General features: G+C 41.8%; 1 protein-coding gene across 1 annotated transcript; it reads left to right on the forward strand.

The window, feature by feature from the left end:
• Positions 1-8,990: 8,990 nt before the first annotated feature.
• API5 (apoptosis inhibitor 5) lies at positions 8,991-25,293 on the forward strand. Its single transcript, XM_061343717.1, has 14 exons — positions 8,991-9,209; positions 12,589-12,750; positions 13,909-14,002; positions 15,104-15,169; positions 15,502-15,653; positions 16,953-17,159; positions 17,697-17,801; positions 18,500-18,589; positions 19,167-19,348; positions 19,541-19,634; positions 20,128-20,184; positions 21,007-21,083; positions 21,445-21,581; positions 23,183-25,293. The coding sequence occupies exons 1-14, from the start codon at positions 9,141-9,143 to the stop codon at positions 23,260-23,262; spliced, it is 1,572 nt and encodes a 523-aa protein (XP_061199701.1). The 5' UTR covers positions 8,991-9,140; the 3' UTR covers positions 23,263-25,293.
• Positions 25,294-25,365: the final 72 nt, after the last annotated feature.

Consider the following 25,365-nt stretch of genomic DNA (forward strand, 5'->3'; position numbering starts at 1 on the left):
CTGTGCTTGGCAGTAGAATTACTCATTAGAGGAAAGATCAGTGGGTTTTTGTTCTTCCCCTCAGGAATGTGCCAATACAATATATTCTGGCTGGGGTATTACCTCACCGTCACTGAAGCTGGAAGGTGTAAGGGTTTTTCCAGATCTCAAAGAGAGGGAGTGCCTTGTCTGCTCAAACACAGCACAGTTATTATCCAGAGCGCTCATTCATTTCCTTTTAAAACATGAATAGTTTTATGCAACTAGTAAGTGACAGAGGGTATGAGTAGGTTAGTTACTCATAGGGGTTTTAGATATAATAAATAAGAAAGCATGTCTGGTTTTGTCATTGCCCTCTCTTGATGCTTGGGGAGGGAAGTATTGTTTTCTGCTCTCTAAGAGACACTTTAATTCGAGCTAGTCCACAGTTTTGTAGACAGAAGCAGATACAAGTTAGTCTTAAGCCACGATGTGGAGTTCATTTTCATACGTAAACAGAATGGACACCTATTGCATTTATTCCCAGAGATGAAAAGTCTAAGGAGGAGCTTGACTTAGAGAAGAATGGATTAATATAATACAATATATAAAATATTACAATAATACAACATATACAATAGAAGTAACGAAGTTGCACACACCACGGTTTTGTCTGTCTGCTCTCAAAAAATCACATACTACATTTTCCTTTTTATTGAGAAGCTCTTGTTTAGAGATACAACTGACACTAAATGACGTGTAAGCACAGATCAGACCCAGGCTCACCCTCTCATCTCTCAAATCTACATACAAGCATATGGGTTTGCTGTTATTCACCAATTCCTGAGTGAGGCTTTTCAAAGCAGAAGTAGCCTGTATTACATCTTTGTCAAGTACCTGAACCTGGAAGTGATTAACTGTCATTTCTTATCCCCAAGGAGACCCTGAGATGATTACCAGCTTAGCTCTACAGCTCTCTGGTCAGAGCTGAAAGAAAAGCACTGTAAAGAGGTAGAGAAATTTGGCTTCAGAAGTAAAGTTCAAACAGACAAAAGTGCAGAGGTTTAGTAGAATTTCAGAGCTGACTCTCACTTTTACTTCTTTCTGTCTTTGAAGCCAGGAAGAAGACCTAGCTGAAATTCACATTAATTTACTCTCAGGACTTTCACTGTTCCTTCCCTGTTCCTAAGTCCCTCCAACTCCTAATGGTGCCTGAGTGGAGTAAAATACCTCAGTAACTCTAGGAGTGTGGCCCTGAACCCAGCAGACTTCAGAGCTATTCTGTTTTGCACCCTGTCTCTTGCTCACCTGAGAGGTCGTGCAGGAAACCTGGAGTAGTGCAGCCTGCTAAGATTTATTACTTTCCTACTTGATGGTTAATTACTTGCAGTTACCTACCTTCTTTACCTGCAGATGTATTTGAAGATTAATACACTAAGAAATGTGAGCTGCTCATCTAATTACATGCTCCTAGCAGGACAGATGGGAGTTCCATGCTTGTGAGCACTTGCCACAGTGGCTCAGTGCTGCCATCTCAGTTTAAAACATCAGTTCAAGATCAGCTTGCACATCACCTTTGGGGCTTCAGAGACTTACCTACTACAGAAGCAAAGGCCTGGTACCAACTGGGACCCAACTGCAATGTTGGAAGCTGTGTGAGAGCTCATAAATTGTTCTGATCAACGTTAAAAATAAGTGTGTCCCTAGAAGAATCGTTTCTTTTTGATTGTCAAAGATCATGGTATTATTTGAAATTCATAGAATCCCAGAATCCCAGACTGGTTTGGGTTGGAAAGGATGTTAAAGCTCATACAGCTCCAACCCCCTGTCATGGGCAGGGGTGTCTTCCACTAGAGCAGGATGCTCCAAACCCTGTCCAACCTGGGCTTGAGCACTGCCAGGGATGGGGCAGCCTTCTCTGGGACCCTGTACCACTGCCTCAGCACGCTCACAAGGAAGAACTTCCTTATATATGATCTAAATCTCCCCACTGTCAGTTTAAAGCCATTTTCCCTTGTCCTATCACTTACATGCCCTTATAAAGTGCCTCCCCAGATTTCTTGTAGGTCCTTTTAAATTCAGTACAACAGTGGGAGAGGCACAGTCACCAAGCACTCACTGATGCCACAGAAGGACTTCTCTTTCTTACTCTGTTTTCAACCATTTCCTTACACAGGACCAAAGCCCTCCAGCTTCCATCTGAACGTAAGGCCAACAGTACTGCACTTCTCAGGAGGATGAACTGGCACATCACTACAAGAACATGCGCAGAGGCTACCTGATGATAGCCTCACCTCAGGAAGTGATTCTTTCTCCAGAAAAGCAACTTTTGTGGCTGATCTGCCAGCTAACTTGGGTCTGAAACCATCAGTCAAAAGCCTTTACTTCCTCCCTTCCCTATCTGCAACTTTTCCCTAGCCTCCATCTGTATATTTCAGCTGGAGAAGACAGCCACTCTTTTCATTTAGAAGTAAAAACTGGGAATAACCTTTTCTTCTGCTCTAAGGAGGATTCCTTAACCACCTGTATTTCACTCTTGCTTTGGAAAGCAGACTTTGTTACGCTTTTGAGTTTGTTCAGCACAAGCACTCTGATGAATATTATGTGTTTTGATTCTGTTTCTCATGAGCATCCAGATGGATCCATTTCCCATTTTGGCATGGATTTTCTCTCACAGGTGGCACTAAGCAAGATGAAAGCTGTGACCTCAAAACCTTCAAGCTTGTGTAACGAAGTTCATGTGACTGTGTCATGCCTTTGATTTTCTTGGTCTTTTACCTTGTGGAAACTAGCACAACAGCATGCTCACTGCTCACACAACCCATCTGAATCAATACATTTTGGCTTTACCTGACACTCTGGGTTACAAAAGTACTGTACAGTGTAATAAATTTCCATTGTAAGTTATCAATAAGCAATGCTTAGTCTCATGCAAAGTATGATGCTGAATAGCTCCTAAATAAACATTGCTGGGATGTATTTGAAGACACCATTTGCAATTCACATCTGATTTACTTTCTAATTGAACAGTGCTTACAGAAGTACCAATAATGAAATCCACGTAAAATCATCTAGTACAAATACCCAGAGTGATACATGTCTTCACATTCCCCACTTACATTCAGAGCATTTAGGAAATCCTGATCCTTCAGCAGCTTTCTTCATACTGTATTCAACTGAGGGATGGGGGAGTGAAACAACATTAATAGAATCATAGAATAGTTAGGGTTGGAAAAGACCTTAAGATCATCAAGTGGGACCTTGTGAAATTATTTTAGTAAATATAATTTTAAACAAAATTCAGAATTATTTTCTAATATAGAAAATACCTCTTTAAATGTCACATACACCTGCCAGAGTCAATCATTTGTCCAGAACTTATCCTGCTGATACTGCACACAACACGTAGGATAAAACTGCAGCTTTCATTTTAGGAACAGAAACTCAGGAAGTTGAAAGATGTGACCTTGCTGGGATTTGAATGTGCTCTGCAGCAGCTACATCATCCCCAGGGCCTGTGCATGGCAGTTGGCAGGAGTTCAATGGAACTTGGTTATTTTTTACACTAACCACAAAGCACAAGTGTTAATTATTATAAAGGTTTATGTCTACTAAGTGCAAATATCTTTTCTGATTTGCAGTTCATACATGAAACAAATACACTGAACAGACAGAACAAGCCAAACACAAAGTGTTGGACACACTTTGAATAAAGTCTGCCACTGATGCAAGCTGAGACAAATCATCACATCCCTTTCTAAGTGAGTGGTAAAATGGGGTGATTCTTACCCACCTTCTAAGGCACTGCAGTGGTAATCGTTCTGTGACTAGGAGGCTTAATTATTTGAACCACTCTGAGATGGAAGGTGCTCTGAAAGTCTGAAATGTTATCATTAATAATAAGAATGAAAACACAGAATATTAACACAGAACCACAGATCAGTTCCAATCTTGTGGGTTGTTAACACAGCATTTCTTCCCAAGGGCTGCAGTAGGATCTTCCCCCCCTTCATTCCTTTCAGCCACAGCTAGCTTCAGATTGCCTTTTAAATATTTAACAACTGCTTGGGACATTTTATTTATGGTAATTCCAGATCATGCATCCCTGGGCTTCTAAATTCAGGGCCAGGTTTTAGAACAAAAAAAGCCAGTTGAATCCTTTATGTGCAGATCACACAACCTTCCCTTGGCGTTTCCTGAAGGTCAAGTGAAACCTCCAAAGGAGGTTCTGTTATTTTTCACACCCTTCTTTCCACCCACCATCAAATCAAGCAAAACTTCTCTTTATCAGGTAGACAAAAAGTTACAGTGTGGAGCAGTGGGGCAGGATTTCACACTCCGTTTGCACAGTAACTCTGAGGGCTGCTGATGTGCTGTTTGCTTTTAGCAGGCATCTCTGCAGCCATCACCACAATGCATGTTGGTGGTGCTCCCAGGGCAGCTTAGCTATTTATGACAGCTTGTCTCAAGGTCCCTGAGATGTCCATGGCAATCTGCAAATTGACCTATCCATGTGGGATTTGACATGGAAAGAGCTTAATAATGCTGTAACTGAGAACAGAATCCAGCTTTATTTAGCACTGGTCAAAATTTCTTCATTGTAAATGTGTGTGCCAGTTGTGGGTGGTCCAACATCTCCAGAGTCTCTACCTGCACCACAGGATTCCTGTTCTCAGTACAGAACTAAAACTAATTTGAGGTTTCTGAAGCATCAGTATCCACCTGCTATCCCTGTACAGGAATCATTGCTCTCCAGCTGACCTTAGGCTTTCTCTTTCACAAATAAATGTGAGCCAGCAGCCTGTTTTCTCACCTTCTGCTCCACCTTCCTTCTGCTAATCTGTGAACGTACAGTAGGAAATCCAACATGAGAGAGCAATGCTAGAAACAGACTAACAAAGGGAAGTTCTGTGGAGGCTTTGAGAGTAAGCACCAGAATACAGGGCAAGTAACAAATGCTACAAGGTTCTGTGTCTAGGAGGAAGGAACGTGGCCAGGATGCACTGGATACCTCACCCCAGAGCCTGATTCACTCTAAAATGCCTGAAAGAACTTGCAGTTGTACAGCAGCTGTGATGCTCCCCGGACAGATGTCCTATAGCACAGCCCTCTTCCTGTCATTGTGTACATGCTGCTCTGCTATCCCGTTGTCTACCATGAGAGGATTTCTGTCGCATGTGGGAGCTGCATACCTGGAGTATCTTCTGGGTAAGGAGATGTTGGAGAGAGCCACTTGGAAATGATTTACCAGGTGCCTGCTTGATTTCAGGGCTAGCATGTGAATATTTTGTTTTGGTTGGTTGGTTGTGGAGGTTTTTTTGCCTAGCTGCTGGAAAAAATCATCTTATAAAAGAGAATGGAGCTTATTCAGCTTTGTGAAAATCCATTGACTTATGTTAAGAGATAGATTTGCCTCTCAGGACTCACAAGAAAGCAGTCAGAGCATTTTGGTATGAAAAGAATTGTGCCTGCTCCTAAAATCCTTCCTGGGGTAGAGCATATTCTTCTTCTCACCCACACAACTAGCAAGCTCTGCCAGCTGGTGCAGAGTAGGAAGCAGAACAATATCTCTGCATCTTCTCCCTCTCACCTTGCTTTTCTCCATCACCATCCCACCTGACTGCATGGGAGCTGCCCTGCTGAGTGTTGCTCAGCCCTTCCTATGATATATAGGAAGGAAACTCCTGTTCTTCCTCTGCTTTTTCCCTCAGACCCAGTTACCCACCACCTTTAGACTGTAAAACTGTAGAGGTCCTCCCAGATGACAGCGGCTGTGGAAACAGAACATCAATCTTAATGGCCTCCCATTGGCAGTCTCTGGTATCACCTTTTCCTGCCCACAAGCATTTACTGAGGTCAGTAAAACCGCCCTGATATTTATGAGTTGTTTGCAGAAGGAAAGGGGTGGGTAAAGACTGACACTGGGGGCTGAGTCTGTTGTATCAGGAGCTATTTGAAGAGTGCTGTTTGAAGAGTCAGACTAGATTTAGTGAGGGGCTTCAGGAGGGATCAACAAATCGACTTTATTTCATATAGTCTCAACTTGAGAGGCAGGATTCCTTCACCTGAAGTTGTTCTTGAGCTGTTTCTCAGCAGAATACAAGTGGATTTTATGCAACCTGCCCCATCTTCTCTCCTTAAAACCCTTTATGTGACACCTCAAAATTGCAGCCTTTGGGGATTCAGTACTTGACTTCTCTTTGATGCATCAGGGTGCACACAGAAGCCTGATAGCTGCAAAAAGCCCCAGAGCAACAGGAGCTCATCCATATACAATATTGAGTGTCACAGAATCTTCACCCTTTCACCGCAGTGGGTATAACGAGGAAGTGAGTGTCCTGTAACTACAAATGAGCACAACCCCCTGGCAGTACCAGGTGCTAACTGGCCTTCACTTGAATAAAGGAGTTTTTAGGTTGCTTATCCTATTCCGTGCTGTGCTGATTCTCCTCACCGTTACAAACACCATCAAAGTCTCACTGCCGGTGCCAGAACAGCAAATGAAGGCGAGGAAAGCAGTGCTGTGACCCTGAGGCAGCACTCACCATCGCAGGGGCTGCGCAGCAGGCCAGGGGATGAGCAGACAGGCACCGCTCCCATGAGGGATACGCGGCCAGATGTGAAAGCGCATCCCACGCGTAGTGCTTGACACGGAGGAGGGAGGGCAGAGAGCCCGCTGGAAGCTTGTAAAAGCCCCTCTCCAGGCTGCTAATGGCGGCAGACACCGCTCCAGCACACCCCGTCCCCTCACCTCAGGGCGGGCGCCTGGGCCCGTCACCGGGCTGCATCTGCGAGGGCAGAGCGCCGCCTGCTGGCGCGACGGGGAGCGGGGCCAGGGCCCGGGGACCTGGGCCGCGGCATCTGAGCGGCGGGGCCTGGGCTCAGGGGTTGGGGCCGCGGGGACGGGACCGACGGGCCTGAGCGGAGGCGTCTGAACTGCGGGACCTCCGCTGAGGGACCTGGGGCCGCGGGGCCTGGAGCAAAGGGGTCTGGGCTCAGGGGCCTGCGCTGCTTTTCCATGCACCTATTGCAGGGACTGATGCCCCTTGTGGGAAATAATCGAAGCAAAAATAAAATAAAAATATACAAAATATTAAACAATCTAAAAAAAAATTAGAAAGACAGCCTTCTCACAAGAGGAATTTTGCAGGAAAGTGACATTGCACTAGAAGGAATCTGGGGGATATTGCACATGGTTGAAGGCAGCCTTTAGATGCTTATAAGCACACAAGACAGCTTTAATGTGTGCCAGTGAAAGGCATCTCTGAACATTTGTATGCATTTACTGGATTCCCCACTGATGAGCAGAGATCTTTTTCTGAGAAACAGAGAAATTCTTAAGGTGGATGAGGGATAATTGCTGTATCCATTTGTAACGCTGGGCTCTGTTAGCAACTGGATTGGACAGAGTGAGAAACAGACCATAAGAAGGATTCAGGATCAACTGCTCCTCTGGCATAAAATGGACTCAATTTCAGACACTTTATTACCCCCTGGGTACTGAAGCAAGCACGCAGTGGACAATAAGGTACCTCCCAGGTTTGGTACCTGAGGGTTAAACCGCTGTTCCAGTGTGGGACTTTCATTGTGTCCTTACCTTCTGTCATAGTATCATAGAATTGTTTGGGTTGGAAAGGACCTTAAGATCATCCAGTTCCAACCCCCTGCCATGGGCAGGGACACCTCACACTAAACCATGGCACCCAAGGCTCTGTCCAACCTGGCCTTGAACACTGCCAGGGACGGAGCATTCACAGCTTCCTTGGGCAACCCATTCCAGTGCCTCACCACCCTTACAGGAAAGAACTTCTGCCTTATATCTAATCTAAACTTTCCCTGTTTAAGTTTTAACCCATCACCCCTTGTCCTGTCACTACAGTCCCTAATGAAGAGTCCCTCCCCAGCATCCCTATAGCCCCCCTTCAGATACTGGAAGGCTGCTATGAGGTCTTCAGGCTGAACAGCCCCAACTTTCTCAGTCTGTCTTCATACAGGAGGTGCTCCAGTCCCCTGATCATCCCTGTGGCCTCCTCTGGACTTGTTCCAACAGTTCCATGTCCTTTTTATGTTGAGGACATCAAAACTGCACACAATACTCCAAGTGCAGTCTTACGAGAGCAGAGTAAAGGGGCAGGATCACCTCTTTCAACCTGCTGGTCACACTCCTTTTGATGCAGCCCAGGATACGGTTGCTTTCTGGGCTGCGAGCACACACTGAAGCTGGCTCATGTTCATTTTCTCATTGACCAACACCCCAAGTCTTTCTCCTTGGGCTGCTCTAAATCTCTTCTCTGCCCAGCTTGCAGCTGTGCCTGGGATTGCTCCGACCCAGGTGTAGGACCTTGCACTTGGCATGGTCAAACTTCATGAGGTTGGCATCAGCCCACTTCCCAAGCGTGTCAAGGTCCCTCTGGATGGCATTCCTTCCCTCCAGCGTATCAACCGAACCGCACAGCTTGGTGCCATCGGCAAACTTGCTGAGGGCGCACTCAATGCTACGATACAGTATTTACCTAAATATGATATAATATATATGTGTTATGATACAATATATAAGAATATTCAATAAATTCATGCTATGATACAATATATATAAATATTATATATGTGTTATGGTGCAATATATATAAATATGATACATTCCAACCCCTGCCACAGGCAGGGACACCTTCCACTGGAGCAGCTTGCTCCAAGCCCCTGTGTCCAACCTGGCCTTGAACACCGCCAGGGATGGGGCAGCCACAGCTTCTCTGGGCACCCTGTGCCAGCGCCTCAGCACCCTCACAGGGAAGAGCTTCTTCCTTGTATCTGACCTAAATCTCCCCTGTTTAAGTTTTAACTCATTACCCGTGAAAACAGCCTCCTTCTGACACCAGGAGCTCAGTGCACCACACAGTGCTTGTATACAGGAGTCAAAAAGGGATAGAGGAAGGATTAGCTGGGGGGAAACAGCCATAGCTTCATAAACACATGCAGGGGGAGCTCCCGCCTTTATCCCTGCCCGCAGCTCCACCGCCCGCCGCCTGGGGGCGCTGTGCAGGCGCCGCCACACGGCCGCTCTGGGACTGCGGCCTCGTTGGTGCTGACGGCGGCGGCCCGAGCGGGGAGCAGCGGCCTGAGCGGTGGCGAAGTCAGCGGCGGCCTCGGTAGCAGCGGCGGTCGCGCCCGTTCCCCGCCGCACCATGCCCACCGTGGAGGAGCTCTACCGCAACTATGGCATCCTGGCGGACGCCACCGAGACCGTGAGCCAGGTGCGGAGTGCCTGCGGCCTACAAGGCCTCGCTAGGCCCGGGGCTTGAGTAATGCCGCGGCGCCGCCGCCACGAACGGCTCCAGGCTGGGCGGGCGGGACGGGGTCCTGCTGGACGGGATGCTCGGGCCGCAGGACACCCGGGCAGCCCCGCGGCTGTTATCCGCGTAGGTTCCCTCACGGGTGGGGGCGGGAAGCAATGAGCTTGGCGCTGGCGGCTCTGCAGGGTCGGCGGCAGCGTCTTTAGTCGCTTTTGCGGCATCTTCCTCCTCCCGTCCTATGGGCAGTTCTTTTAAACGTAGGCCCAAGGGCACTAGCTAGTTATTAGCTAGAATCAGGCTGCGTTTTGCATGGGAGCGGGGAGTTTCGCCTTAAAACACCCGTAGTTGTCCATGTTTGATTTGTGCACTTGCAGTTCCGGAGCGCTCTCCTGCTGAAAGGGTTGTTGGAGGAAGGTGAAGGCTGTTACGGTTTGATAATTGCCCGTAGCCCTTTTGTATTTTCCTAAGGCAAGCATGGAAGGTTGATCCTCACGGATAAAGGAGGTTTTTAGCTGAAAAATCTTGGAGGGATGTGCCAGTTTTCATAGCGTTACTGAATTAATCAAAGAAATGATGCCTTCATGTGTTACCAGTACAAAGTATTATGGTTACTTGAAGCTAGTTTTTGAATTGCATTGTGTGCTCATTTTACTGAGTGGCTGCCTGAAAAAGCAGATTATTTTGTAATTATTATTTTGTCATAATGTATGGTGTCCCTGCCTATGGCAGGGGGGTTGGAACTTGATGATCTTAAGGTCCTTTCCAATCCTAACTATTCTGTGTAAGTTGGAAAGTAGCTTTGCACATAGCTGGCAATGGGTTTTAAACGGGATACTACTATGCAAAGTCATTTGGAAAGTTCTTCAGGAGAACAAATAGTATAGTAAGTGGCTGGGTGTTGTGGTTTTGGGTTTTTTTTTAAGCTTTTAGATTCAAATCTGTTTGCTTTGCATGTGTAATTCTGCACTAGTGAAACAAAGCAGAATCCTTGCAGACAGTTCTTAAAAAACATCTCGGAGACAACCAAAATATACACAGAAAATGTTGGAAACGAGGGGGAGAGATGCAGAATAAAACAGGTGCTGTTACAGTGCTGCTCTATGCATACATAGTCCGCCATCATTTTGACAGTTGTGGGTAGCTTTTATAAGGCAGGGATGGATATCTCAGGAAGAACAAACTGCAGTGTAGTTAAGAAATGCAGCTTGTGCAGATGGGTAAGAAACCCCAAGGGTTCCAGCTTGTAGGATTATGGAGCCAGAGCTAGTGTATTTGTAATTACTAGGTCTTGCGAGATTCTTCTTCAGCAAACTTTTCTGATGCCATTTTTTAAACTGATATTTGTGGCATGCAGATGATCTGTGGCAAAATATTCCATTAGCCTTTGTGAAGAAGTTACCCCCTTTGAACTTGTCGTTTCATAATCTTAGTTGATGTCTCCAAGTTTTGCACTCTGGGAAGCCATGAGCAATTGTTCCTTATTCATCAGTTTTATCCCACTTATGCCTTTATTACCTCTGAAATTCATAAACATGATCTCTCACTACAAAAAAGTCAGTCACCCTGTCTCAAAAATGAAATCTTTTGAACACAACAAGAAGAGCAAGGGGACAAACAGAAGTATGACATTAAGAGAAGTCATTTAAAAGACTGGAAATGGTGAGCTTGTAAAAGTGTGTTTCAGCTGAGAAAGGGGCTCAGGTGTGATAAGTCTACTCAGGAGCGAAATGAAGGTGAGAACTTGGAAAAAACCTATTAGTAAGCAGGCTTTGAATAAAGAGGAAGTCAAACTTTTCTCCATAACACATTGTGCAACTTGTCACAGGATATTACAGAATTGGTTCAAGAAGTAATCTAGAGAAATTAATGTTCACTTGACAATTATTGATGCTGTCTCTGGTTTAAGATGTTCCTGTATAACAGATTGGGAGGAAGCATGGAATACTGAAGGATTACACTGCTTCTGCAGTTGCCTGCTCTTTTCTTGAGCATTGCAAGCTCCTGCCTGAGCTGCACTTTATATGAAGGCATATAAATTCATGGAACACAAGCTACTCTGTTCCACTGCTATATGTCTGCTATTTTAACATGTATTAAGTAATTTGTTCCGCAGAAAAGTTATTCTTAATGTGCAGTCTGAGAACCTGTGACTGTAATAATGTGTATCCCATTGTTAGTTTGTGCTGGCTCGTTCTGCCTTTGCTGTTGAGTGCACGGTGTTGGCACACCTGCAGAGCAGACTGGTGGGGATGTGGATCAGCTGAAAAGCAGTCATTTTATTCCTTGGTTGTTTTTCTTCCAGATCCATGTCCCAATCCAGTTCAGAATCTGGCACCAAGTACACCTATCAACAAGGTGTAGAGAGTGTTGAAGGAGCATTGGTACTCAGTGTTTAAACACAGCTTCCTTTAGAGAGAATTAATGCCCTGTGCTGCTTTGTAAATTAGGATCTGTTTGCTATGGGTGAACTTCTATGTGGTGTAAGAGTGACCATGTATGTGGCTCTGGGAGATTTAATGTAAATCAAGTGTCCTGTGCTGTTGTTGCTGTTAAAAGTTGCCCAAAACATTTTCATAACCATAAGGAAAATTAATGACTGAACTAATTTCTGCTGTTATCCTAATACTACTGACTTCTCTTTTTGCAAGCACATAGCTAACCACAGGAAAGACTTCAGTTTATTCTAAAGTTTCAGTCCTGCAGGCACAAAATTGGTATGTCTGTGTGATTCTAGTTGGAGCAGGTAGACAATATTCTATTCTGTTCCTGAAGTGTTTATTTCTATATTTCAGCTGGAGATTTACCATTTTTTTTTATATAGTCTCTATTCAACACATCTTTTAAGAGCCGTGCTTTATCTCAGGTTAACTGCTTGAATAGATGCCAAAGATGTTTTAGCCCTGTGTATGTTAAAAGTTATGTTATTTGTTTCATTGGCACGGTTTTTATGAGAAGTGGCCTCTCCTTGAGAGATGGTAAATAGGCAGAAGGTAGAAATCCCTTGAAAAACTGCCCAAGTTTAGTGAAGGTGACCATGTCATTCCTTGAGTCTGCACTAATGTAATAGCAAGAGCTGTTAGCCTTAGGGCTGGCAGTTTGAATGTAGGCATTTGATAGGCACTTGAACAAAGGAACCAGAGTAACAGTGAAAACCAGACAATAGAGGCAAATTTTAATAAACGGCACAGTTTTATAGTGGCCTAAGAGATAAATGTATTTCTTTGTATGAAGCTTGTATAATATAATTGACTTATATAGCTGAATAGTGAGAGAAAAAAAAATTCTTGTCTTGAGAATAAGCCAAGATTTCTCTAACTGTGTTCTGTTTCTCCTCTTCCAGCATAAGGATGCGTACCAGGTGATCTTGGATGGCGTGAAGGGAGGTGCCAAGGAGAAGAGACTCGCAGCCCAGTTTATTCCTAAGTTCTTCAAGCATTTTCCTGAGCTAGCTGACTCGGCTATCAATGCCCAGCTGGACCTCTGTGAGGATGAAGATGTTTCTGTAAGAATTAAGAACCTTGTAGCAAGTTGATACCTTGAATTTATATTTTTATTAGTCTTTTGGGAAGGGTAGACTTGATCTTTCCGAAGCTTAAGAATACTTAGTTATATTCCTGTTATATGATGGTATGGGGAAATACGTAAGTTTCCATTTGTCTTTTTCACTCAACTATTGATCAAAGGTATAGCTCTGTAGAAAGAAAAATAGAAAGAAACAGTTTATTTGCATATCTGTTACATTTTTTCTTTTCAAAAAGTGCTTTGTGGTAATTGATCCTAATAAAATACAGTAGGGAGGCAAGAAAACTTCCTTCACAACCAGGGGCCATGGGGATGTGATTCTGAATGTAGTATTCTCACAGAAGTCTTGGGATGCTTCATGCTGCTTTTGTACTGTTGCTAGAAGCTGTACCTTTGAAGTGTCTTTGATTGTACTTTGATTATTACTGTAGTGATAGGAGAAGGGGTAACGGGTTCAAACTTAAACAGGGGAAGTTTAGATTGCATATAAGGAAGAAGTTCTTTAGTATGAGGGTGGTGAGGAACTGGAATGGGTTGCCCCAGGAAGCTCTGAATGCTCCATCCCTGGCGATGTTCAAGGCCAGGTTGAACAGAGCCTTGCGTGACATGGTTTAGTGTGAGGTGTCCCTGCCCATGGCAGGGGGGTTGGAACTGGATGATCTTAAGGTCCTTTCCAACCCAAACCATTCTACGATTCTGTGATTATCACATGTTAAATGATTTGGGCAGATCATTCAAGGTTTTTTCAACCTAGAGTTCCCCTCTGCCATGTGCACCACTGAGAACTATCCTTCCTTTTAGCAAGTAAGACTCCACACTAACACAGATTCCAGCCCTTTATTTCGTTGGTTGAATGATTTTGTGAATAGAGGTGCTGCTTGAATTTGTTTTTTCTCCAGTGCTGCTTAGATCTGAGAAAAAGACATCATAATAGTTTCATAGCAAATAGGAAGTTTAAACTGCCATTAACGTCTGAAATTTGTATTTCACTTTCTGAATATGATACTCCTGTTAAAAGAATGTGGTTCATTTCTCAAATTTGACTGTTTTTTTGCTAAACTTGGTTAGTTTAATTGCCTGAATTATGGTTTATTATTATCTAAATTTATTAATTCCATAATACTGACAATTTTGGCAGATTCGGCGACAAGCGATCAAGGAATTGCCTCAGTTTGCCACTGGAGATAATCTTCCTCGGGTAGCAGACATACTGACCCAGCTCCTGCAGTCAGGTAGGAGACATTGGTAGTTTCCTGATTGATCTCCTTGTGGCATACCTAAAAATGTATACAGTTTTGTTCTAGAAAATGTTTTCTGTTGATTCATAATTGGTTACAAAGCAGTTTGCCCCAGTGCCGGTCATGGACTGCTCTTTCACCCCAACCCCTTTATATTTGCCGTACAGTTAGGCTGCTACTTCTGCTGAAAGGTCTCTCATTATCCTAATCTAAACTGAAAATCTTTCTTTAAAGTTGACCTTTTTTGGTTTTATTCAAGTTCTCTTAAAGTACCTGTAGAAAAAGGGAAAGGGAGGGGAGAGGGACACAACAACAAAATCCCTTCCAGTTACAGACTGGAACAAGTTGCCTTCTGAAAAAGTTATTGGGTTGCTAATCCACTCAGGAACTTTAAAAATCCTGAAGGCATATTCTTCCATACAGTGCATTTTTGGTACAAAATAAATCCCAAATGTAATATACAGTATGTATGGGTTTTTTTAACCTCAGTAAGTTACAGAGTGCTAAATACTAGATCTTGAAATTGATGTTAAAAATGCATGATCAATTCTCTTCTTACTGGAAGAGTTGGAGTTCTTTTAAGACTTAACTTGAACATTTCTCTAGTTCAGGAGGAAAATTGTTTCTTCCACCTAGAAATACTGCAGATGACTTAAGAATTTAAAAAGAAATAACTATTTAACCTTAATAAACAGGAGAAGTTTATTAGATGATCTTAACATCTTTTCCAACCCTAACTATTCTATGATTCTAATTTACTAGAAGTCAGCTTGTTTACTCATATGTTCCTTAAATTTACTAAACATATTTAATAATAACTGCCCTTCAAGTTTTCATTCCTATCAAGTTTGTGATGTTAAAGTTTTGGCAGGGAGGCTGAAGTGGCAAATAACGCCTTTGTTTCGCTTTCAGCTTTCATAATTGTGGCTTTCTACTTCCTCTGTCTAGTAGTCATTAAAAATACAAGTTATATTGTTTATAATCAAATGCTGAGGGTGGAATACTTCTTGTGTGATACCAGGGATCTTTCTTCGGTTTTCTGCTCTAATGTTTGCATTTCAAGGATATGCATATTGTTCTTTTTGCTCTCTTCAGATGATTCTGCAGAATTCAACTTGGTGAACAATGCTTTGCTCAGTATATTTAAGATGGATGCTAAAGGTAAAGGACATATCTTTTTGTAAGTGTATTTTAGTAATAGTTCCCAGTCTCTAGTAGCATGAGAACAGGACTCAGTTTTGTATCTTCTTAGTATCAGAAGTGAGACGCAAAGTCACCACTTGGTTTTTACAAAAGATACTGAATTTTTTAATGATTTTGTATTGTAATTGTACAACCCAAGGAAAAAAATGTGGATTCTTATGTCAATTACGATTTTTCATCGAAGTTAGTACAGCAGATGTTTCACAGAGTCTTAGAGGAGAAAAATTCTTTGCAGGGAAAGTTCAGCTCTTCTAGAATCGTTTGTGTTACCTGATTTATTCTCCATTCAGGGACTTTGGGTGGCTTATTCAGTCAAATTCTTCAGGGAGAGGATATTGTGAGAGAGCGAGCCATCAAGTTCCTCTCTACGAAGCTGAAAACCCTGCCTGAGGAGGTGATGACAAAGGAGGTAGAAGAGTTCATATTGACTGAATCAAAGAAGGTGAGTGTCTTTTTTCAGTACAACCATAAGGATTATTAAACCATTCCTTATCACTGGCATTGCTTTGCTTAAACCACATTTAGGGTTAAGCGTTGTACAAATGCTTCTAGTTATCCTATTCTGCTATGCTCCAAACTTTGCAGCAGTTTTTGTAGGAACATTAAAGTAGGCTCTTCTCATTTTGTAAGAGTGACTTCTATTAGAACCATAGAATCATTCACATGGTAAAGGGACTTTGGGAGATAGATGACCTCAGTGAATTGCACTCAGCTGGATTCAGATTGGATTTCTCAGTCCTTTGTCCAGTGGATTTTGAACGCCTCTAATATATACACCTCTTTATATACACCTCTATTACACCTCTTTATCCAGTTGAAGCTCCTATTTCAGTTTTGTATCATTGTGTCATTCTCACCCTGTCCACCTCAGTAAAGAACCTGGCTTCTATTCTTGGTGCCTTGCTCTTCATTACTGGGAGATGAGTGTTAGGTTGCCTCATCCCATTATGACATTTTTCCTTAAGGCTGAAAAAGCCCAGTTCCTTAAGCTTTCCTCACAGATCACGTGCTCCAGATATTGGTAACCTTGGTGGCTAGGCTTTCTGCAGCTTATCAGCTTCCTCATACAGAAAGACCCAACACTAGGTGCGGTATTCTAGGTTTGATCTAATAAGGGTATAGCAAAGGAGAATCCTCAGTCCCTTTGCTTCTCTGTCTACTGGCCATGCTCTTGTCATAGCGCAGGAACACAGTTCATCACCCAAGGAATGCTACTGACATATTTATCCTGCTGTCCCCCAGAACCCTCAGGGTCTTTTCAGCAGAGCAGTTCCCCAGCCACTCAGTCCCCAGCATGTGCTGATGCAGGAAGTTGGCTCATCCTTGGTGCAGGACTTTGCATTCGTCTATACTGAATTACATGAAATTCCTATAAATTCCACATGCTGTGAAAGATGCAAAAAGTACTAAAACAATTAATAAGGAGTAGATACTTACTTACTTTTTACTCTGCCTGAAGCGTACAACTTTGTTAGATAAGAAATTTATTCTTAAAATTAGAGTCCAAGAAAAATTATGTTTCTTATGCACAACTTGATGGTAGTTAACCTTGATTTGGGGGTGCATACACTTATACTGCATGTTTTCATGTGTTCCTTTAAACTTTTCTATCTTTGAATAACAAGAAGCTGAATTTAAATGCTTAATATTTGCCTACTTTACCTTTTCAAATCAGTTGAGTTTGACTTGGAGGTTTGCAAATTACCAACTTAACAGCTATGTTTTCTGGAATTCTCTTAAGGTGCTGGAAGATGTAACGGGTGAGGAATTTGTTCTGTTCATGAAGATATTGTCTGGATTAAAAAGCTTACAGACAGTAAGTGGGAGGCAACAACTAGTGGAGCTGGTGGCTGAACAAGCTGACCTGGAACAAACATTCAATCCATCTGACCCAGACTGTGTGGACAGACTTCTGCAGTGTACCCGACAGGCAGTGCCACTCTTTTCAGTATGTATTTGTTTGCTTTGCACGAGGAATATTGTGGAAAGTTAATGGCTGTAGTTACTCTTTGGTGTTGTCAATGATTATGTTAGAATGAGAGTGTATCAGTACCTCTCCACCTTCAGTTTCTAATGCATTAAAATGTTGGAAACATCCTTAAAGCCTCTGAATACAAAGAGTTTTTGTGTTATTCTCTGCTCTTGACCTTTTCTTTCAAATTTAAGGTGTTACAGTGAATTATGATAAAATTCTCACATTAAGTTCATACGTATATGAGGTTTAATTCATTTATATCTACTACCAGGCAATTGCAGTGTTTAAAGACCTGTTGGGTTGTAGACAGTTTTCAGCCCCTGTTGCAGACAGCCTCTGAGTTTAAGCTACTTGGAAGAGTTTATGTTGTAGGAGTTGCAGGGAATTCAGTAAAGCTTTAAGGTGTAGCTATGCGGTAGGCACTTATGTATAAGGTTGGTGGAGTGATGGGGAGAAACATTTAACTCCTTCAAACTCAGAGTAACCTGAATAATGTGTTGTTCTCTGCAGAAAAACGTTCATTCCACAAAATTTGTTACTTACTTCTGTGAGCATGTTCTGCCAAACCTCGGTTCTTTGACTACGCCAGTAGAGGGTCTTGATATCCAGTTAGAGGTAAGCCAAAGCTAAAATGTCTTTGAAATCATAGAAAAATACAGGCACCTTAGATGAAGACAGCCATTTACAAATTGAGAACTCCTTTCTTAGGGGGGTTTCAGTTCTTGGCTAGGAGAGAAGGCAGTTAAACTAGAGAAAAAGTTTGCTGTACTGAGGCATGGCTGAGCATTGCCTTTTAAAGCATGTGTCATTAGTCCCCAGCTTCGAGGCACGACTGGACTAAGTAGATTGGTATAATCATTTTTATATTGCTGTCAATCTTTTTTAAGCACATAGCAGTTACTGAATTGATTGTTGCATAAACTAGATGTGGCTTATGTTAATTCTGCCTCCTAAGGGAGTGGCTTCGTGTCTGTAATTCTGCTTACGTTAATCAGTGCTGCAGCTTCAGGTACATTTCGGAGTCTCACTTTGAAGGTGAGCTGCGTTGCAGACGTGGGACAGGAAGCTTTATTTACTTGTTGACTAATGATGCCTGTTGGGATTAGACACACAAACCTGTGTTTCTGTTTGAGGACATGAAAAACAGACCAGACATGTTCCTCCTTGTTGTCTTGCCTGATGATTGGGTTTCACTGTAATAGGTGACCTCTGCTCTGCAGCCTTAATGATGTGAGGTTTACACTTTTAGGTTTAAAGTTAAGCCTTTGTACTTTTCTGTTAACACACAAAAACCCAGCTGTCCTTACATGTAGGTTTTGAAGCTGCTTGCTGAAATGAGCTCATTTTGCGGCGATATGGAAAAGCTTGAATCAAATTTGAAGAAGCTGTTTGATAAATTACTGGTAAGACTCACTCAATTTTTACTGTTTTTAGTGCAAAACACTAAAAAAGTTCTCATCAAAACAAGTTATTTTTATCTCTTAATCTATTCATGCTTTTTCTGAAGCGGCTATTTCAAAGGTAGCTCTGTCCATGATAAAGGTCAAACATCATTTTGCAATTGAAAGCCTTTATAGGGAGCTGTTACCTGTATCATGTTTTTAATCCAGTAAACTCATGTGGTTTTGTTCTTAGTATTGTAATTATGAGAGACTCATGCTGATCTCATTAAAGGCTGTATCTGCACTGACAATTTCAAGCAAATTCAGTGCTGTTTCAGAAGCCCTGGTGTAGTACATTGTTGCTTCCTGTGGTAGCAGTGCTACTGTAATGTTTGCTCTTAGAGGTGTCAAGTCACATAAGTATAGGTAGACTACCTGCACCAAGACTTCATGCAGCAGTTCATCACATTAGTATAGGGATCAGGGATACTTCTTAAAATGTCAGCATAAATACATCCTCCAGTTTCATACACTGCAAAAGATCAGTCAGAGTGTGTAAATGTATCTCATGTATTTGGTTTTCCTTTCTGTTTGTTAGGAGTATATGCCCCTTCCTCCAGAGGAAGCGGAGAATGGGGAAAATGCTGGCAGTGAGGAGCCCAAGTTGCAGTTCAGTTATGTGGAGTGTTTGTTGTACAGCTTCCATCAGCTGGGACGTAAGCTTCCGGACTTCCTCACGGCCAAGCTGAATGCTGAGAAACTGAAAGACTTTAAAATCAGGTAATCATTGAGAGATATGTGTTAAGGGTTCTGTTACAAAATATGGATTATTACATGCTAAAGAAGCACAAATCAGATTGGTGAAAGACTTTGAGTGTTTTTCCTAAAGGGGAAAGAGATTCCAGCTTCCCTTTGCTTATGCTTCTATTTTATGGGAATATGTTATTAACAGATAGCTTTTAAATCTTTTAGGCTACAGTATTTTGCTCGAGGCTTGCAGGTGTATATTCGACAGCTTCGTCTCGCACTTCAAGGCAAAACAGGAGAAGCTTTGAAAACAGAGGAGGTAAGTATTGCTCGGGAATGCTGATTTTTCTAACTGAGCCTACCAGAGTAACCATTGGCACATATTAGTGGGCTGCAGTCTGTTGTAAGCGGGCAAACAGATGAAGGCTAACATCTATTGCAAATGGATCTTAACCAATGCTGAATTTTGCAAGCTACGGTGATATTTTAGTTTCTACTATCAGCTGCTCTATGCATCCCCATGTATTTGGTGTAACTGTGCTCTGGTTCTGTTTTGAAGGGGAAACCTTCATATATGGGGAGGGATTTAGTGGGAAGTACACTGGAACATGAAAAGCAACTAGTGTAAAACTGCAAGAAACCTAAAAATAGTTGTAATGAAAACTCAGAAGTGTACACACCTTTCACTATTACTATTGCTGTAGCAGTTCACTAGGAAGAGCAGTCAGTTTAATGGTGCAACTTCATCAAGTGCAGTTGATGTAATTTAAAGCTACTGGAATAGGTACTCAGTGGTGTTTCTTTTTTTACAGAACAAGATAAAAGTGGTTGCCTTGAAAATAACCAACAACATTAATGTTTTAATTAAGGTAAGTCCTCACATCCTGAAGGAGTAAATACACAGTAGAGTAACATGTACAAAGAAAAGGAACAGATTTTATCAAAGTTGTACTGTGTTAAATTAGTGTTTGCCAGCTCAGGGTTGCTGCTGCTTTACTGTGGTGAGACCCTTTTTTACAGCAGTAGTTGCCCCAGGAGCAGAAGACCTTGCTGTAGGGGTCTTTGGATTTTGGCCATGCCTTTTTTCCTTGCAGTTTCCCTTTCCTGCAGTGACAGGGACTGTAAGGAATAGTTTGAAGAAGTGCAGGAGATGTAAAGGAGGGAGGAGGCAAAGCAGGTGCCACACAGAACCTTTTTCTCCAGGGAGTCTAGGAGAGATGGGTTGCAGGAAGAGACTTCAATCCAGAGCGCTCAAAACCATTCTGATTCCTTCTAACCACCTTTTCTTCTCTTTCTTCACTTCCCATCTAACTTACCACAATGAACCAAAAACTCTGGCCACAGTATTGAGAGGCTTATCATTTACCATCATAGGGTTATCATAGGTTCCCTGCAGGAACCACTGTAGTTCATTATAAGGTGCTTGATGTGCAAAGGGAGAAAGAGAAAGCATATAACATCTGTATAAGATATTACTTTGTTAGTATAAATCTCATTTGAATTTCCTAGTGAAGTCTCAGGTAGCCAGATAAGGCAGTAAGGCACCTTCTCCCTCTGCCATGGGACTTCAGAAAGGATTTGAAATCACAGGAACATAACTGTTATTATGGTGTCTTAGTAGGTAGCTAAAGTTTTGAAGTGCAGTCAATGTGAATTTAACTGTAGAATAAACTCTGATTTTGCCTCCATAGGATCTCTTCCACATTCCTCCTTCCTACAAAAGTACAGTTACACTGTCCTGGAAACCAGTGCAGAAGGCAGATGCAAGGTGAGAGTTTTTCATTAAAAGAATGAAAACAGTGGTGTTAATTTTTGCTGTTTACAAAATAAAGATCCCAAGCTATATATATATATATGTAATCCATAACATGTGAGCTAAAAGTTTCACTATCCAAAATAACATCCGTCCTGGAAGGAGTTAAGGCTGTGGAGTGATAATCTTACTCTTCTGTTAGGGATATGATAGACCAAATCACCTGGAGACTACCTTATTTCCTCTTTTGAAGTGTTATTCAGGGCATCTTCATTAGCTGCTTCTAACTTCTAGTGGTTTATCTTTCAGGCTGAACTGCTATTCCTGCACTTGTCACCACAGGGGTATAATGATCTGTTTGTGTTTTTTCTGTCAGTCAAAAAAGAACAAGTGAAGATACAACCTCAAGTTCACCCCCAAAGAAAGCTTCGGCAGGACCAAAAAGGGATGCCAGGCAAATATATAATCCTCCCAGTGGAAAATACAGCAGTAACCTGGGTAGTTTTTCTTACGGTAAGTTAGGCAGCTTGGAAGCAACTTTGTGTAGTGACAGTTGTGCCTTGGGTGGGGGGAAAAAACAAATTAAGCCAAGTTACTGTCACATTCTTGTTAGATCAGATTGTGCTGTCATGTGGTTTTGCGTGTAATGGACTCTTTCTAGCTCATTGATTTATTAGTGTTTGAGTGTTACCAGCCTATAGACTTATGTCCTTTGTGTGTTTTAATACATACAGTTAGTAATTGAACTATTGTGTTCTTTGTTATGACATACAGCACTTGCACCCTAAATGTCCCATTGGACAGAGCAGTTGCTGCAAGTGGCAGAGCTGGGCCACTTTGTGTCATACAACTGGACTGGTGTTGAATTCCTATTATAGCCACTGCTGATGTTGCAGACCTGATCCAGAACTCCTAGGAGCTGCCAGGTTCACTGTGCATACACACAGTTATGTCCTCATGCTTCCAGAGTGACTCTTTCTCTCTGCAAGTCATTTCTGGGCAAAGCATGAGAGTAGTTGCAGACTGGATGAACAGGCCCGACAATGGCAGCACCGTATTCTTGTTGCCTTCCCTGTGGGCCCATTGGTCCTGCCTGTATCAGGTAAACAGTCTAAAAATCACCTGTGCCCATAGGCTGAAAAACTGATATAAAACACTGATTTTTATATGAAACAAAGTGAAAAGATGAAATCTATTGCAAATTTCTTACTGCATACTCCAGGTGATGCACCTGTGTCTTTTAAGATAAGCTTGTAGTCCTACAGTTATAAAAATCAGGTTTACAACCAAAAATGTTTTACTGCTTGCTGCTGTTTCTTGTTAGTGAGATGCTTAGGTCTCTGATCAGCTTTTGCTTTTTATACTCTTTAAAATAAGCACATAGTTCTCTTTCTAGATTAATATGAATTGCATTTTAAGACTCTGCATAAAGAGAAAGCATGGAGGGGAAATAAGATTTTGATATCAAACAAATCCAGGGAAACTTTAATAAAGTGGTGTTGGGGTTGCATTTGCTATGATCAGATTGTTCTTAGTGAAGGGAAAGGGGAAAACTTCTATAACATACAAATAGTTTGTGTAGTATCTATTTAGGTCTGAAATTTTTGATTACAGTTAAGGTATCAGCCCACCAAAAGAACTTCATTGTATTGCTCATAACTCAATGTTAAGGATAGAAAAGGACAGGCAGACTGGCAAAGGTGTGGTTTTCCATCATTTTATAAAGTCATGAGGAGCAAATCCTTTCAGACCGACACCTCATCGCAGACAGGGTGTTACTGGCCAGAAGGACAAGCTAAGTAACGTAATGAAGTTCCTTACAGATCAGTTTTCAATCCTGTGACAGTAGATTGGCCGAAGTATAAATAATGGAAGTTTTTTATCATAATGTCAGTATGCAAAGGGCTACATTTAATTTATAGAAGCCAATTCTCTTGGCCTCCTTTTCAAAATAGTGGTGTCCATTGTCCATCAAAGCATAACTCTGAAGTCTCATGGTGTTTAAGCAGGGTTAACCTCAGAGGCTTCAGTCAGCCCTTCAGTACCTCCAGTTATTGCTATTTAACCTGTATACGGCACAAAACCTGCATGAAAAGCTTTGACTTCTATTTCAGAGCAAAGAGGTGGTTTCCGGGGTGGCCGAGGAAGAGGCTGGGGAGGACGTGGCAATCGTAGCCGAGGAAGAATCTACTGAGTAAATCGCTGAAGTCTTCCATGCCCTGCAGGGGCTAAAATGAAAGTGCTACTCAGCAAGTTTGCCTGCAGTACTGCTTCCTTCAAGGACTGCCTTCCACTGAGACTGACTTAAGTGTTCTTTATACCTTTGTATGTATGATCTACTTTTCTAACGGACTACAACTTGTCCATAGTGAAACTACAACTGTATTTTTGGATGCTTCCAGTTAGCAGTTTTGGGTTCCTTATTTTTGAAGTGTCTTCAGGATTCAAAATTGGAAAAGAGTGTAGAATTTTATCAAAAGCTACATCTTGACAGTTTGTACATTAACCTAAAAATTAGCTAGTGCATAACTGAAACTATATAATTGAGTTTATTAAGTAATGGATAGGAAAGGCATGGCAACAGAGATACGTGTCAGATAAGCTTAGCAGCTGAACTAATCCTTTCCTCATCTGTATAACCACATTTTGCAATATGTGGAGAAGAGTACTGTTAAATTTGCTTTGGTTTTCTTTTTTTTTGTCAATTGACTTGAATGAGATCCATGCTGGTTTTATAAAGTTTGCAACAACTTTTGCCTGTAGCATGAAGCAGTCCTTTTACTTAGAGATGTGGAAAATTGTGGTGGCTTTTGGTTTGCACATCTTACTCTTCTCCGTGCATTGTAATGCAGAAAGTGATGTTTTGCAAATTCATTTTTAATGTTGAAAATAAATATGAGCATAGAGTTATGCCGTGAAATTTCACTCAATGAACAGGAAAACCAATAAATGACTAGAATTCTTATAGGAATGATTAAAGACTGATGCAGTGATTAAGCTTCATAGGTTGGAGCTGGACTGTAGCAATACCTGGCTCTTTTCTGTGTTCTGCAGGTTTCTGGATTAGTTGGCACTTGAGGGTTGGTTTTAGTCTTGGTTTGGTTTTGTGGGCTTTTTGATTTAATTTTTTAAACAATTCAGTTGCATTTAAAAATATATAAATAAAATCATATTTTGAGTAACACTGAAAAAATTCCAACTATGTAGTTCGATTCAGGTGGAAAAGCTAACAATTCCATGTTATGTTTTTGTCCATAGCAACTTGGGATTCTTATTTACTGGTGTGCACCCAGAAAATACAATGTAAGAGCACAATGCTTTGGGTTTTTTTTTATTCTCACCGCTCAAACTTTTACTTCTCAGGTCATTCAGCATTGTAAAGGAACTAGCAGATAGTAAAAAGAAGTTGAGACGGAGGAAAAGGATTTTGATAAGTGTTCCAGGGCGTGTTGATGTAAAATAGCTTAGACTTTAGAAGAATGAAGATTATTCCTCACCCTTTTCTTTTGTCCAGCCATTTGATATCTGCAGACAAATGCCTGAAAGTGATGTTTCCCCTCCTAGTTCCATTTGTGTTAGCTTGTGAATCTGACTTGGGTGTCTTCCTTAATACTCTTTGGTATTTATCACTACAGTCAGAAGGCCAGAATACCAGAAATATGACTAAGTTAAGAGACATTGATGCTGAATTAGAAGTCTGGTTTTGCTTAATTCTGGAGCAGGAGGCAGCAAACTTTGGACATTCCAGGCCATGTGAGCTGACTGTTTCTGATTACATGGCAGGTGTTAAACTCAAGATTAGTCCCTAAACCCAACAAACTTGGTGAAAAGCTTTCAAGGAAAATTTGTGAGGTCAAAATATCACTTTGAAAATAAGCACTAGATTAGTAATAAGCTTCCACTGGGGACAATACAGTTTGCACTTGTGGCTGTCATTTGTGTTTTGAAGGGCTTTAAAAGTGTAATCTCAAAGCCTAAACATAGCTTGTATTTAGACTAATAACCAGGTACTAGCAGCTTCCTCCTTTGAATTTCGAGTGAGTTTTCTTTAGGGGACTCCTGTTTTCAGAGGTGATGTGCAAAGTCCTTGTGGCCTCAGAAGTAGTTAATCCTCCCTTTCTCCTCCCAGTTTCATATTTCATTTCTTGTGGAGACACCTGTTTACCATCCTGTTGAATTGTACATGTTCCCTTATGCTTTTGGAATAAATTCATTTTGTAATTTTGTTTGGCTCACTGTTTGACAGTTACTCTGCAGCATTTTGTGTTGGCTTAGTAAAAGGGTACTGTGGTACCTT

The sequence above is a fragment of the Neopsephotus bourkii genome, unplaced genomic scaffold (assembly GCF_033783945.1).
Source record: "Neopsephotus bourkii isolate Nb327-2 ecotype Australia unplaced genomic scaffold, CSIRO-AGI_Nbou_v1 NB_1825, whole genome shotgun sequence".
In the NCBI taxonomy this organism is placed as follows: Eukaryota; Metazoa; Chordata; class Aves; order Psittaciformes; family Psittacidae; genus Neopsephotus; species Neopsephotus bourkii.

Coding starts and splice junctions, on each gene's coding strand:
- API5 (XM_061343717.1), top strand. CDS start 9,141: ATGCCCACCGTGGAGGAGCTCTACCGCAACTATGGCATCCTGGCGGAC. Junction 15,654..16,952: donor TATTGACTGAATCAAAGAAG/GTGAGTGTCTTT, acceptor AATTCTCTTAAG/GTGCTGGAAGATGTAACGGG. Junction 17,160..17,696: donor AGGCAGTGCCACTCTTTTCA/GTATGTATTTGT, acceptor TGTTCTCTGCAG/AAAAACGTTCATTCCACAAA.